At 50.3% G+C, this 14013-nt stretch overlaps 3 protein-coding genes across 3 annotated transcripts; 2 read left to right on the forward strand and 1 right to left on the reverse strand.

The window, feature by feature from the left end:
* Positions 1-2504: 2504 nt before the first annotated feature.
* Positions 2505-4295, forward strand: TRV_04723 (uncharacterized protein; the record flags this gene model as incomplete). Its single annotated transcript, XM_003021129.1, has 1 exon — positions 2505-4295. One exon carries the CDS (start codon positions 2505-2507, stop codon positions 4293-4295), a length of 1791 nt encoding a protein of 596 aa, XP_003021175.1.
* A 3336-nt stretch (positions 4296-7631) lies between these two features.
* TRV_04724 (uncharacterized protein) lies at positions 7632-9395 on the forward strand (the record flags this gene model as incomplete). The annotated part of the gene is made up of 1 exon (XM_003021130.1): positions 7632-9395. One exon carries the CDS (start codon positions 7632-7634, stop codon positions 9393-9395), a length of 1764 nt encoding a protein of 587 aa, XP_003021176.1.
* Positions 9396-10319: 924 nt separating this feature from the next.
* TRV_04725 (uncharacterized protein) lies at positions 10320-13348 on the reverse strand (the record flags this gene model as incomplete). Its single annotated transcript, XM_003021131.1, has 5 exons — positions 10320-10400; positions 10554-11153; positions 11227-12281; positions 12335-12441; positions 12498-13348. Coding segments are annotated over 5 exons (2694 nt in total), but the record flags the coding sequence as incomplete, so codon positions are not given.
* Between the last annotated feature and the right edge of the window lie 665 nt (positions 13349-14013).

Consider the following 14013-nt stretch of genomic DNA (forward strand, 5'->3'; position numbering starts at 1 on the left):
ATTTCGTGGATTAATTAAGATAAATAAAAACCTGCCACAGTCAGGAGAGAAAAGCCTCTTTGAGATCCGAATGCATCAAAGCACGTTCGGCTGAGGGAGCGAAGATGATATGCTGGATATTAGGATAATGTCAACCACAAGGCAGAGGGAGACTCGTCCGAATATATACCCATCCACGTGAGCCACCTAGGGCTTGCCCGTTCTGTGCAGAAACAATCAATGGAAGGAGCAGCTCGTTTCTTGATGCAAGCTTCAACACGATCCTGGAGCCTTGTTGAAGCGAGCCAAGTTACGGTATGCCGTGTAAAAGAAAAAACGAAGAGTGAAAACAAAAATAGGAAGGAAGGATGGCGGGCCTTTCCAAGCAGTTGATGAGTGACGTGGGAGGGGCCAATATCTCCGGAATGGCCCAAAGGTGTGATTGCATGGTTGCCAATTCACCCCCAACCTTCGGTCCCATGAGATCATATTTGCTGCAATTGATTGGGTACAGCCAGACAATGGGAAGGATTGACAATTTTCTGGCTCTCTGAAGCAAATACATGGACTTCAGGTGTAGCATTAAGAATAGCCAGTTCGTATGGATCCTTGCACCCTCGCGCTAAGAATCACAATCCCTGACCAAATGCAGAATTTCATCCGTCACTTGGCAGCTTTCGATGACAAGAGCCAAGCAAAGCTCAGTCAACACGGAGTTGGCTTTGCGGTTGAGCTGGTGGGTAATAAAAAAAAAAAATCAAAAAAAAGCAAAGAGAAAAAAGAAAAAAAGAAATAAAACGAGCGACCTCCACACTGAAAAAAGCGTCAGATATTTGTAACTTTGGGGGCTGATCTGCAAAAACACACACTGTTGTTTTTCCGTTGGATCCTCTGGCCCACGCTCTCTCCTGGCTCCCAAGCCGGCTGTGCTTGGCATAATAAAGGAGGCCAGCACTCCCACAAAAACCCTGAGCTCTCACCACGAGAAAGAAGCGAGATCGATCTGCAAAGGGGAGGGGATCTGATTCGTATAACCTAGCATAGGACTAATCTCCTCATCTGGTTAGAGTGGCAGTTTGAAGAGCTCTGCCCCAGGGGGAACGGTCGCCCACCACACAAATAATGGGGTGATGAGCCTGACGGGTTTCGAGATTTGATCCTTCAGCCAACCGCCCCATCAGCCTGCGTCTCGGAGGATTTCCAATGCCATGGAAACACAGCAGTTATCCGCTTGCTTGGAGACGACGATCGGGTAGCTTGTGACTGCGATGAAGTCGAGTTGAAGTGGAAAGCAACAAAAGCCTTCTCGAGTTTTGGCCATTTTTAAGTTTTTGATGTCGAAAGAAGCCGCGGCCCGAGCCGACATCACATGACCACAATATTATAAATCACAATATGATTGGCTCTTGGCGATTGCGTGGGACGGTCTGTGTCTGTTCCCAATATAAAAAAGGAGGCGAGAAGCTCCAAATGAACATGCAAGAGTACTTTCGGCAACCGAGTCCAATATCATGCAGGAAGACGAGTCACCACTGGTTGTACCGATGTTCTCGAATGCGAAGGGCAGGCGAAAGGCTGACAGCACCTTGCATTTACGTAGGCGAGACCATGCAAGCTTGTTTATGGTTCTGCCGTTTTCTTTTCCCTGCCGAAGCCTTGTTATCAAACTCTGATATAGCTAGCTAGTCTGTTTTCTTCCGTTAGGGAAACTAACTAGTGTGACAAGCCCGATTACGGTTGGTTCACCTATCGGTTAGGAAGATTTGTGTGCTGAGTCAAGAAAAGCTTCAACTGCATCCTTCGGGTGGATGTGTTCAACGTGTCTGCGACCACTTAGAGCCAAGGCGGATGCTATACTCCACGTACGCCTATGCCAGCTTGCATACCATTTCCGGTATTAGGAAAGTGAGTTGAAAAACTAGAGATCGAAGTCCTAGGGGCGGGAACATGTAACACCGATTTCCCGCGCCTATCCACCTTCACGCCAGTTCCGATGAAAAGTAACTACGGAGCACATAATCGTTATCAGAGAACTACTAGTCATGATGTAATATTGACCTTGACCCTAAAAAGGTTAGCCCCTGTTCTTGCCCTCTTCCCATGCTGGAAAATTTAAACATGCGGTCCCCTGCTCTCGGCCTTTTGCCTCAACGGCCTATTTATAGCGGGAAGCAAGGGATTGCAGAGTGGAAGCCCCCTGGCCATAAAACGGGATACCGACAAGGGACCTGCTCCTTCTGGACTGAAGGTCTGCAGGCGGCCTTGCTGATCTTTCTATACCACACGTATCCTTCGAACGTGGCGGTCCTATACAGAAAAATCGCAAGATACCAGCCAAATTTGGGCCCTCATTTCCTGGCCCCAACTTGTCTTAATCTTTTATCGAAACTAGAGGAGGAAACTCACCACGCGCTGTCCCCTTTTTCATTGTTTCTTTCCCGTCCTCTAACCTCTTTTTCGGATCGGGGAGTTTCTGCCACAGCTGCTGAATGGTGTTATCCTCCCCTTTGCCCCTATGTCCAAACATGGGACTACAAGATATTCCCCAGCCCAGCCGCCATGGCACGTCAGATAGCGAAGAGCGCATGAATCTCTTGAATAATGATACATATACCAATATTGATGGCGATGACACTCTTCCCAACGTCAATAATTATGCCGAGACCACCCCTCAGGCACCTCAAGTCCAGCCTGGAGTACAGAGCATTGAGGCTGTGACTGTAGCATGGACTAGCGGTGCACTCATCTTTGCATACGTGATGATCTGGCTCACATACTTTGTCGAAGGGATGTTACTTGCTACCACGAGTATCCTAACTCCCTACGTAACCTCCGCTTTTGCCTTATTTTCCTTGACACCAACCGTCGGGATTCTCAGCAGCGTCATAGGTGGTGTCACTAATCTTACCTTGGCCAAGGTCCTAGACGTGTTTGGGCGCCCTCAGGGGTACCTCTTCTGCATTATATTTGCTACGGCAGGGCTTGTCATGATGGCAATGTGCAGCAATGTCCAAGCATATGCCTCCGCACAAGTCTTTCAGACAGTTGGAAATAATGGAATACTCTATAGCCTAACAGTGTTCGTAGCCGACACTTCCTCGTTACGCAACCGTGGTCTGATGCAAGCAATTGTCAGCTCGCCAAATCTTATTACATGTTGGTTGGCTGGTCCGATATCTTCCAGCTTCCTCGCTGGTCCCGGTTGGAGATGGGCTTTCGGCATGTTTGCCATACTTGTGCCGCTGATTACTCTTCCCCTCTTCCAGCTCCTGTTGATCAACTACCTAAAAGCCAAGAAGATGGGTCTGGTCTCGCAAAGTGACGGGAGTGACAGGGATCACCCAACCTTGCTCCAATCGCTTGTCTACTACTCCAAGCAGTTCGATGCCGTTGGAATTATCCTCCTGTCTACTGGGGTTGCCCTTTTCTTACTACCATTCAATCTCTATTCACTTCAAGGCTGGGGCTCGCCTCTAGTGGTTTCGATGTTACTTGCTGGGGGGATACTGATTGTTAGTTTCGTCGTCTGGGAGCGGCTTTATGCTCCCATCACATTTCTCCCTTACGCTCTCTTACTAGACCGAACAGTGCTAGGCTCCTGCATTCTCTCAGCTACGTTATTCGTGAGCTTCTGGTGCTGGAATAGCTTCTTTAGTTCCTATCTGCAGGTTGTTAACAACCTCAGTGTCGAGAATGCAAGCTATGTTGTGCAGACGTACACTGTATGCTCAGTTTTATCTGCCATTGCGGTCGGTAGCATGATCCATCACACGGGACGTTTCAAACCAGTGTGCCTTTACATTGGGATTCCGCTCAGCGTGTTGGGTTCCGGGTTGATGATATACTACTGCAAGATCGACAGCAGCGTTGGCTACATAATCATGTGCCAGATCTTCATTTCCATAGCTGCTGGCACGATTATGATCTGTGACGAGGTTGCAATTCTAGCGGCTGCGTCACATCAACACGTTGCGGTTTGTATCGCCGTGTTAGGAATGTTTGGAAATGTTGGCGGTGCCGTGGGCCTAACAGTTGCTTCTGCTATCTGGCAGAGTGTTTTCCCCCGGAAGCTGGCAGAGTATCTCCCTACCCAGGAGCTTTCCAGGCTGCCTGAGATCTACCAAAATCTTTCAACACAGCTGTCGTATCCTGTTGGATCCGCCACACGCCTCGCTATTCAGCATGCGTACCGTGACGCTCAGATAAGCATGCTGGTAGTAAGCACCGCAGTTTGGGTTGTCGGGTTCTTTGCCGTTCTGGTCTGGAGGGACATCAACGTAATCGGAGTTAAACAAAACAAGGGGCATGTGTGGTAACTCACTAGTTAGTTAGTTAACTAGCTGGCAAGTTAACTAGCAGGCTCCATCGTGCAGTGGGCTTTCTCCCCAAATGCCGTGTGGGAGTGGGTGGGTACGGAGCAGGCAGTGTTTTGTTCCATCAGTTACGGAGTAGTTAACAGCCTTTTAGTTATACGGAGTTGGAGCCACTTCGTCTTTTTTTAATTTGCAATATGGAGTACAGTAACTAAGTAGTTACATAGTTAGTCCACTGAAGCCATCCTCTTACATATTCAGGTAGGATGAAAAAAACAGCCTGTCCACTCCATCAACTAGTCGACTATTGAATCTGGTCAACTTGGCTCGGACAGTGATAGAAGCCTCCTGAGTCTGGCTCCATCCAACCGCACCGATAATCGTCCCAACAGTCCCCCAAGCCGTCAAGGTCAGGACTTCCCGACAGCCTCCCATGTTAATTTAAACGAGTGAACGAGTGATCGACTAGTCAGACCGCACGAGGCTTGTTTTCTAGATCTTTCGTATTTCGAGTTTGCCTCGCGAAGCCAAATCTTATTATGGTCGTCAAGGACTATTACCAGATGATTGCATAACATTTCATATATACAGGGAGCTGACTCTAGTTTACGGGCTGCATCTCCGTGATAATAACGTCCCCTGGGTGGTTTTCTACTCGTTTTTTCTTATTTTAGATCCCTCCTCGTTGTCTTGTCTCCATATTTTTTCCTTTAGTCCAACTCGTCCAACTCGTTAACTGATTTCCCCCAGACAGAGTTTTTTCTTTTAGCCTAAGCGACAACATCATCCGGGACAAATCAAAGAGACGGTTCATGTACCCTACATCCCAGCGCACGGGAAGAGAATGGCGAACCTGGCTCTCCCAGGCCATCTTGAAAGTGACTGATACCCGCCAGCCCGAAACCCGCTGCCTAGCTTGTCACATCCGCCAGCGAAGGAAGCAAGCCAAGCTCAGCCGGCGCTTGAGCTATGCGTCTGAAGAATCCTTCCAGCCCTGAATTTTCGCTGGTTATGGATGATTGAGAGGCATGGTGCCTCAGGCCCGGCCATGCTTCCCTTCTTTCGCCTTGTTTCGTTTCTTTTCCCTTTGATACGGAACACTCTTGACAGATCATCCCTGAATCCCGCATTGGTGTCTGGCCAGGGAGCCAGACAAGCATTACATACGCTTCGGCTGCCGGAGAGATTTGGCCATGGCGTGTACTTTATACGACTGTGGGGCCATCAGGAATATTAATATACCAAGAATAGGCACACAAGCAGATACTTCCCACACCTTGCACCCCCTCCTCTCGCTGGCTGAGCATCCCGATACGGAAGGACAGTGTTCGTGTCAAGCTGAAGGCGATGGCGGACTACGGCCGGGAACATCTGGCTGATCTTCACCGCGTTGGTGTGCTTCTTTGGCTGGCCGTCTCAATACGAGGATTCCCTGGGGGTTCCTCCTGCTGCGGACATATGTATATATGAAGTCTACACCCACCCTCCTGGACAGAAATGTGAATCTGGAGTGAACGAGGCCGTGTGTAACCATCCTGATCCTATATTTGTGCAGAACAAATGTCACAGTCAATCAGCTCTTGTGGAGGGCAGCAGCTCAAGGCAGCCGGATCACCAGCTTGCCTCGCGGGCGAGAAAATCGTTCTCCCGTTTGTCCGCACTCTCTCGTTCTCCCTCTGTTCCTTTTTTTTTTTTTTTTTATTTAACACCTGCTTATTGATCAACAAGCTGCGATGCTACCTAATGCCAGTTTTACGATGAGGGCTTCGTGACCGGACGACGCCCGAGTAGTAGTATTAGCAAGCGGTCTTCCCGTGCTATCTATGGAATTGCTGGACATCTGAGACAGCATCCTGTGATCGATTTACGGAGCCAACGTTCCCATGCTTGAGGCTAAAGAGGAGCACCTGCATGCAATGCTCCAACAGTCCCCAGTTTTCTCGCCTGGACAAGTCTTTCTGCGGGTGATAAAAGGGCTGAAGCCCCAAGGCAGGGCCTTAGCCAGCTGGCACCCGTTGGCTCTCTGAAAATAAGGAAGACCGGACGCAACAGGCCTCAGACGTTTCCAGGTCCTACTTTTACTTCCGGCTACCTCGGCACAACCTCCAGCTCGCTAGTCAATAATATCATAATAATAGCAGTAATAGTGGGAGTAATAAGTGATCTGATCTTCTTGAAATCGCGCGCCCGTTACGCCCCTGCATGCAGACTCGCGACACCGCAACTTTACGCAAGAAACCAACTAGTCAAGGCTGCTCGTTAGTTAGTTGGCAGGAAACTCTCCAATATAGTTATCTAGAAAACTCTTGTTAAAATCGCTCGAACTAGCTACGGAATCGCCCAACGTCGTAGTTAGCGCAAGCTTGCTGTCCCTGGGACTTGTTCTCCTGGCGGGCGACAATCAATTAAGCTCTCTCTGAGAGCCTGGCAGCAGCATATAAATATGACCCCCTTTTTTCTCCCTTTCCGTCCGGCATCTTCCCCAGACGACCTCCACAGCATCCGCTGCCTCTGGCCTTTCCTGCTGCTGTTATGCTGTTACTCCGTACTGCTGGGCAACTAGTTAGCCATGCACAGAGAGTCAGGCCAGTTGGTATGCCTTTCTAACCGCCGAACGAAGGAGCCCTCCATGTGATGATTCCACACGGCTGGCAGCGCTCAGCCCAGAGACACCGACAAGACACCGGACGATCTGAGCAGACTTGAGCAGGTTTATCAGTCTTTGTCTGTCTGTTTCGCGATTGCAAATAAGCCATAACTATCAACGGAGTCACTAGTTAAGTCTTTCAAAATCTGACGGGTTGTCCGTCCTGTTGAATTGATGGAGCCCGCCCCCCCGGAAATCCCAAGACGCCCCAAACCACGAACATCCCAGCAACCCCAAGACGGAGACGGAGCTAGCGAAGCAAAAACCCGCCAGAGCGCTTGAAACAAGTAGATCCAGCAAGGGGACTGAGGTGAATCGAGCTAATTATCATTGGCAGCTCGCGTGTTCATGCAAGCGACGCAGACGCAGGAGCAAAAACGGCTGCAATGCAAAGATCAATCCAGCAGCAGAAGAAGAAAAGAAAAGCCAAAGAAAAACGAGAATCCCAGGCGGGTTTTTCTGAGCTGATTATTATTTGCTCATTCATCGTCCGGCTTGCCTGTCTGCCTGTCTGCCTGTACGCCGGGCCCTGCGTCAGCCCGGGATGGGGGATGGGGGGCATCGATTGCTCTGCTAGGGGGGGGGGGGCGGGTCGAGGATAAAAAGTGCTGCGGGAACCATCCACGATCAGTCCCCAGGGGACTGCCAGGCTTTCCAGTCAAAGCAACGAGGAGTTCAAGAGTAAAGACTTCATGGCGACGGCAGGAGAGGCCAAATACCCGGCAGAGTCGCCGCCAGCGACACCAGCACCGGCATCAGCAACCGCCGCGGACGACGAGAAGCAGCCGGCGGCCATGGCTGCCGACAGCAAGGGAGCCGACGCAGAGGCACCGCAGGCCGGAGTGCAGCAGGTCGAGGCCATCGCGACGGTCTGGTCGATGACCTCGCTCGTCCTGACGTACGCCTTCATCTGGATCGTCTACTTTATCATGCAGATGGAGATGGGCGTCGTCGCGGCGCTGACCCCCTTCGTCACCTCTGCCTTACAGCACCACTCGCTCACGCCGACGGTGGGCATCCTCAGCAGCGTCATCGGCGGCGTATGCAACCTGACAGTCGCAAAGATCCTCGATGTCTTCGGGCGGCCGCAGGGGTACGGCATGTCGCTGGCCATTGCAACCGCCGGCCTCGTCATGATGGCGGCCACCGCCAACGTCGAGACCTATGCCGCCGCGCAGGTGTTTTGGACCGTCGGCAGTAACGCCTTGCTTTACAGCATTAATATCTTCGTCGCCGATACGACCAGCATGCGGAACCGTGGCCTGATGACCGCCCTTGCCGCCTCGCCCAACATCATCACCATCTGGCTGAGCGGGCCCATCTCAGAGGGCTTCCTGAAAGGGCCCGGCTGGCCCTGGTGCTTCGGAGCCTTCTCGATCATCGTGCCCGTTCTCTGTCTGCCGCTTCTGGGCGTCGTCTTGCACAACTACTTCAAGGCAAAGCGCCAGGGCGTCATCGCCTCGTCCACCAGCCGCAGGAACCCCTGGCAGTCCTTCCTCTACTACTGCCGTGAGTTCGATGCCATCGGCCTTCTGCTCCTCACGGCCGGACTCACGCTCTTTCTGCTGCCCTTCAATTTGTATGCTCTGCAGCCGCTGGGCTGGCGCTCGCCCTTGGTCATCTGTCTGCTCGTCTTTGGCCTGGCGCTGATGGTTCTCTTCGCGCTGTGGGAGAGGTACTTTGCTCCGGTCAATTTCATCCCCTTTTCCCTGCTGCTTGATCGCAACCTGGTCGGCGCATGTCTGCTGGGGACAGTCCTCTTCATCAGCTTCTTCTGCTGGAATAGCTTCTTCAGCTCCTTTCTCCAGGTCGTCAACGGTCTCAGCGTCACCAACGCCAGCTACGTAGTCCAGATCTATAGTCTCGGCAACACAATTGCTGGAATTGCTGCGGGTGTTGTGATCCGCTATACTGGCCGCTACAAGGCGATCACACTCTACGGCGCCATCCCAATATACACCCTCTTCATGGGCCTGATGATCTACTTCCGTGACCCACAGGCTAATATCGGTTATATCGTCATGTGTCAGATCTTCATCGCCTTTGCCGGCGGAGTCCTCATCATCACCCCTCAGATCGCCGCCATGTCTGCCGGAAACCACCAGCAGATCGCCGCCATCCTTGCAATCTTATCTATGTTCTCGGCCATCGGCGGAGCTATCGGTCTTACAGTTGCCGGCGCAATCTGGCAGTCCGTCTTTCCAGCCAAACTCCTCGAATACCTCCCCGTCGAGGAACAGGCCAATCTTCTTGAAATCTTCGGCAAGCTGGAAGTCCAGCTCAGCTACCCCATCGGCTCCCCGGCTAGAATCGCCATCCAACGCGCCTATGCAAGCGCGCAAACGAGTATGCTCACAGCCGGTACCGCCATATGGGCTGTTGGATTTGCTGCCGCCGCTATTTGGCGAAACGTCGATGTGAAGCAGATAAAACAGGTCAAGGGACAGGTTATTTAGAAGAAAGGGGGGAAATGAATAAAATAAAAGCTGGGCGTTTTTGGGTAATCGATGGCTCGGCATAGCACAGTATAGCATGGCATAGCGTATACGTACCTATATAATGATTATGAAATGTTGATTATTCTCTTCATTCAATGTATTCTAGCGGCCTCCAGAGTTTATCACCATGCAATATACATCGTAGTCCTATGTTTACCGACAAGTTCTATAGTAGCTTTCTCGCCTCATTTTCTTCCAACCTCGATGTAGATTTTAGATAGCTTAAAACACATTACCTTGTCTCCCTGCGTATACACCAAGGACCCAATTACTAACTGCTCTAGGGTCACAGTTCTTACCAATTTAACACATCCAGTTCCCCCTCGAGTGAAGAGTGAATACGTTTGTGCCACCCATCAAATAAAAATGGGCAGAAAATAAAAGTTCTACTAGCATAGCAATGTTCTCATTTTATATGCACTCCCGAGTATCAACTACACAAACTAGTAGTCAAGTGACAACTGCAAGAAGCACTTCACAAATATCCCAGGCTTAACTAACATTATATTCAAAGCCGTGGAAGTGATTCTCAACCAGCCAGCTGCAGTATCGAGAATCTTGTTAGTTTACCGCGCGGCTGCTGAACCTTGGCGCTTGTTGACAGGCTTGGCAGGGCGTCTCCGCGTCTCCGCGTGGCGAGTTATGCAGGGACCCGCCTCGTGCGAGTTAGCGAGTTAACCTAACTAGTAAGTTCAGCCAGAAATAGACAATAATAACGTTGTTGACCAAGTTCTATCCAACTCCTGGGCCAAAGTGAAAGCCCTATTAACCCCAATAGTCGGAATCCCAAGTTTAATATCTAGCATATAATCTACGGGGTATCTATAACTAGATCTAAAATAAAAAGGAAAATGGATATGTTTATCTCTTCTCAATGAACGCTTATTTCTCAATATTTATATCAAAGCATTTGGTATTGGTGGTGATAGCAAATGTAGCAGTTAGTATCTTCCATTCTAGCAACTATTAAATTATCTTTGATTACTCCGTATATATCTATTCCTCCATATCGTTATATCTCATACCTCATGTCATTAATATTTAAACACCCGGAAGTGGGAATCCACCGGTTGCAGGCCAATCTCCCAGTCTACCAGGATCTCCACCAATTCGTACGAAGGAGGCAATGGAAGGAGTTGGACCATCAAGTACGAATAGCATGAACCATCCCGGAGGGCATGTGTGGCTATCCGGTGGTGCTGTGATGGTGCAGGTACCGAAAGAGCAAGAGAAGGCAGGAAAGATAGTTCGGGAGCCAAAGCTGTTTCCATGGGTGCTCGAAACCATGCCCATTAAGGATATCTTAATTCTTGATTGGTTGCCGGATGTGATCTTTATCTTGTATTTCCCTCCATAGGCCCAGTCCTTGTTGGCAATGGTAAATGTTGGGCGGCGGGCTCCTGACAGGATGTAAGGGGGGAGGAAAACCTCAACTCGGCGTTCCTGGGGGAATCGAGGGTCCTGCGGGTCTGAGCCGCTAACCAAGACACGGCCGTCTGCCATCAGAATTGCCTCTGAATGGTACATGCGGGCAATAGTGGTGTTTGCCATGATGCTCATACGCTGGTTGACCGGCTTTGAAGGGTCATATAAAACAGCCCCGAGATTGGGGTCTTCAGCGAGGCCGAAGCCAGCAACACCCTTCCTTGCTCCATTCAGAATCAGGAACGTCCCGTCAGGAAGGCCTGCCATACAGGTGAGAACCCGTTTGGAAGGCTATATAGTAAATGTCGTTAGGAAGATAAGATATTTTTTGTTTGTTTGTGCTTATAGAGAGAGGTTGGCTTACCATTCGTTCTATCACCCATTCGGCGTTAGGTACTTCTGGCTGAATAGAAACACAATTATCTAAAGCATCGCCTCCATAAGGCGTAGAGCCACCGCAAATCAAGACACCAAGGGGTTCGGTATAAGGAGCTTTCTGGGGTAAAAGTACCATCGTACCCTCTAGAGGATACGTACGGCCTCCGGCGTCATTATTGACAGCTCCTGGGATGTTTGGCAGGGTTTTAACAGTGTCAAATGTCCGTTCATCCAAGATTCTTGCCTCATTGTAGTAAGCAGCTAGGATGTTACCGCCAGGAAGTGGTGTAAGATAAGGATAAAGGTTGTTTGGGTCAGTCCTCTTCAACCAGTCCATGAACAAGACTGGGCCAACTCGGGGAAGAATCTCTAGAGTGGGTACAGGTGCACCATTTGATCCTTCCTCGCCCCCAACAACCAGGATAGAGCCGTTCGACATTGTCATTGCAGTGGGGTACCATCTTCCGTTCTGCAATCTCAAGTCATCTGGACTTTCATGCCAGTCATTTACTCCAGGCTTCCCGGGAGAGCCATCAGGCCAGTAGAGCCGGACACCCTCAGTTGATATGCCAGACCAGCCACCAACCGTCAGCTGTCTACCGACCTTGTCTGGGAGAACAAGTCCTCCAGCACAGAAGATGTCGGTCTTAACATGCATTTCCCGCCACGCCTTGCTGAAATCTTTCTCATAATAAGGGTCAAATTCATATGCTCCAGTGGTGTTTGGGTCTCCAGTTCCAGATTTTTCCTGGAAAGTGATCTTGCCATTAATACCAACAGTGGTAATAAGCGGAACAAGCACTCCGCCGATCAAGAAGTCGTAGCGGCCGGCATTGATTCCAGTTGGGCGGTTCCATTTTTGCAGGGATTCATCCATCCACCGGTAGTATGTGATCAAGTTGCCAGCACCGCATATAGCAGTTGCATTACCAGAGCAAGTCTGGCTACACATGGCCTCAGGTACAAGTTTGGCTCCAGCAGCCGCAATATCCTCGAAATCTCCACAGACTAGGTATTGCTGGTTAGTTACAGAGCCAGTCTCTATATTTCAGATAGGAGGAGCTCACAGCATTCTTCCGAGTACGTCATCCCACCTGCTCCAAATCCAAACTTGGAGCAACGACTGAGACAGTTTGTAGCAGTGTTGTTCGTCTTGTCAACAATTTGGTATGGGAAAGTCCTCTTCATGTTGACATTATCCCTAGAGAGAATGGTAAGTTTGGCTTTGCATCCACGGACATAGGGATATCATCTTACTGGAGGCATCCTTGATACTTCCAACCACCTGGTAAGCCTCCGGTCTGCGGCACAGGGATAGGGAGAACGGTCAGGTTACCCTTTGAATAAACACTCAATCGGCTAGGGCCACCGCACTTCTGCTGTGTATTGCCGCTGCAGGTCATGGAGCACTCAGACTCTATTGCCTGCGGAGCAGCGTTCCGAAGATAATTGTCACAGAAACATTGTTTGGAGTATTCAGCTCCTGCAACAGTATAGCCCAGCTTAACACACATGGCAATACAGGATTCAATCGTGAGGGTTGAGCTATCAGGTAACATCTTGAACATGACACGCCCTCCGTTGACATTGTCCTGGTAGCAGCCAGAATACTGCCAGCCGTCCGGCAGCCCCTGAGTCGGCTCGGGGACTGATGTAGTCGTCGGTGACCCGGTCTCTGTCGAGGTAACTGAGGTTGTCATGGTGTCTGTTGGCTTGATGGCAGTATTTTGATAAAGGTTTAGCCTTCCTGGCCCTCCGCATTTCTGCTCAGGGTTGCCATTGCAAGGCATTGAGCACATTGCCTCTCCATCAGGTGCAGGGCCGCCGCCGTTCCGTAGCTGATTATCACACCAGCATTCGCTGCTGTACTCAACTCCAGCAAGCGAGTATCCCTGAGACGCGCATCCATTTTGACAGTTGGCAACGGTCATGTTTCCAGGACCACCAAGAGTGTACCCGACCTGGCCAAGGGTTCTTGCTCCCACCTGATCGGTGTAACATCCCAAGTACGTCCAGGTATCAGCGTCTGCCCTTGGGATCAACGCTGCTCCATGGGCAAGCTTAGCAAGCAGCGTGAACTTGTATATATTAGCACGTTTGAAAGGAAGCTGAAACAACGACAGTTATGAGTCTGTTGATGGCTTGAAACGTACAATACAGATGCTGATGATGTGGACGACGCTGAGTATTCCCGCCATTTTGTCTAGGCTGATAGTCCAATAGCAGCCAACTCAGGACAGGCACAGTCGTGTTTTCTCTCTCTCTGTGTGTGTGCCCGCACGCTTGCCTGCCTGTACCTGTCTCACTCGCTGTTGGTAGGAGAACAGATTTATATCTGTTGTACCGAGTCAGCCTGACAGCTCCAGTATGATCGGACGGCAGCTCGAAAGATCCCTACCTCAGCTGTAAAAGCAAACGCACTCCACAGGTTCTATACTCCGGACAGATGGTCCCAAGAGATCCAAGATCAACAATAAGAGTTGCCCAGAGGAGCCAAATTTATACGTTTTCTCTCTTTAGCGACACCGCCCCTACCCTGGAGTGAAGGGTCATGCCACCTTTTCTCTTTGCTTTGGCTCTAGCGAGGGAAGAGCCCAATCCAACAGGGCTGCTAGTGATTCGGCCGTGAAAGAAGCCGGTGCGTGCGTCTCGCCAGTTGATGTATGATGATGGCACGGGCGTGATAGCACCAACGCCGAAACTCTTGCATATGGCTTTGAGACATTCCCATTTTACGTTCTCTGCAGGAATGACAGATATGAGCTGGGCCAGC

Source organism: Trichophyton verrucosum (assembly GCF_000151505.1).
Source record: "Trichophyton verrucosum HKI 0517 chromosome Unknown contig00362_1.f1.exp, whole genome shotgun sequence".
Taxonomy (NCBI): domain Eukaryota; kingdom Fungi; phylum Ascomycota; class Eurotiomycetes; order Onygenales; family Arthrodermataceae; genus Trichophyton; species Trichophyton verrucosum.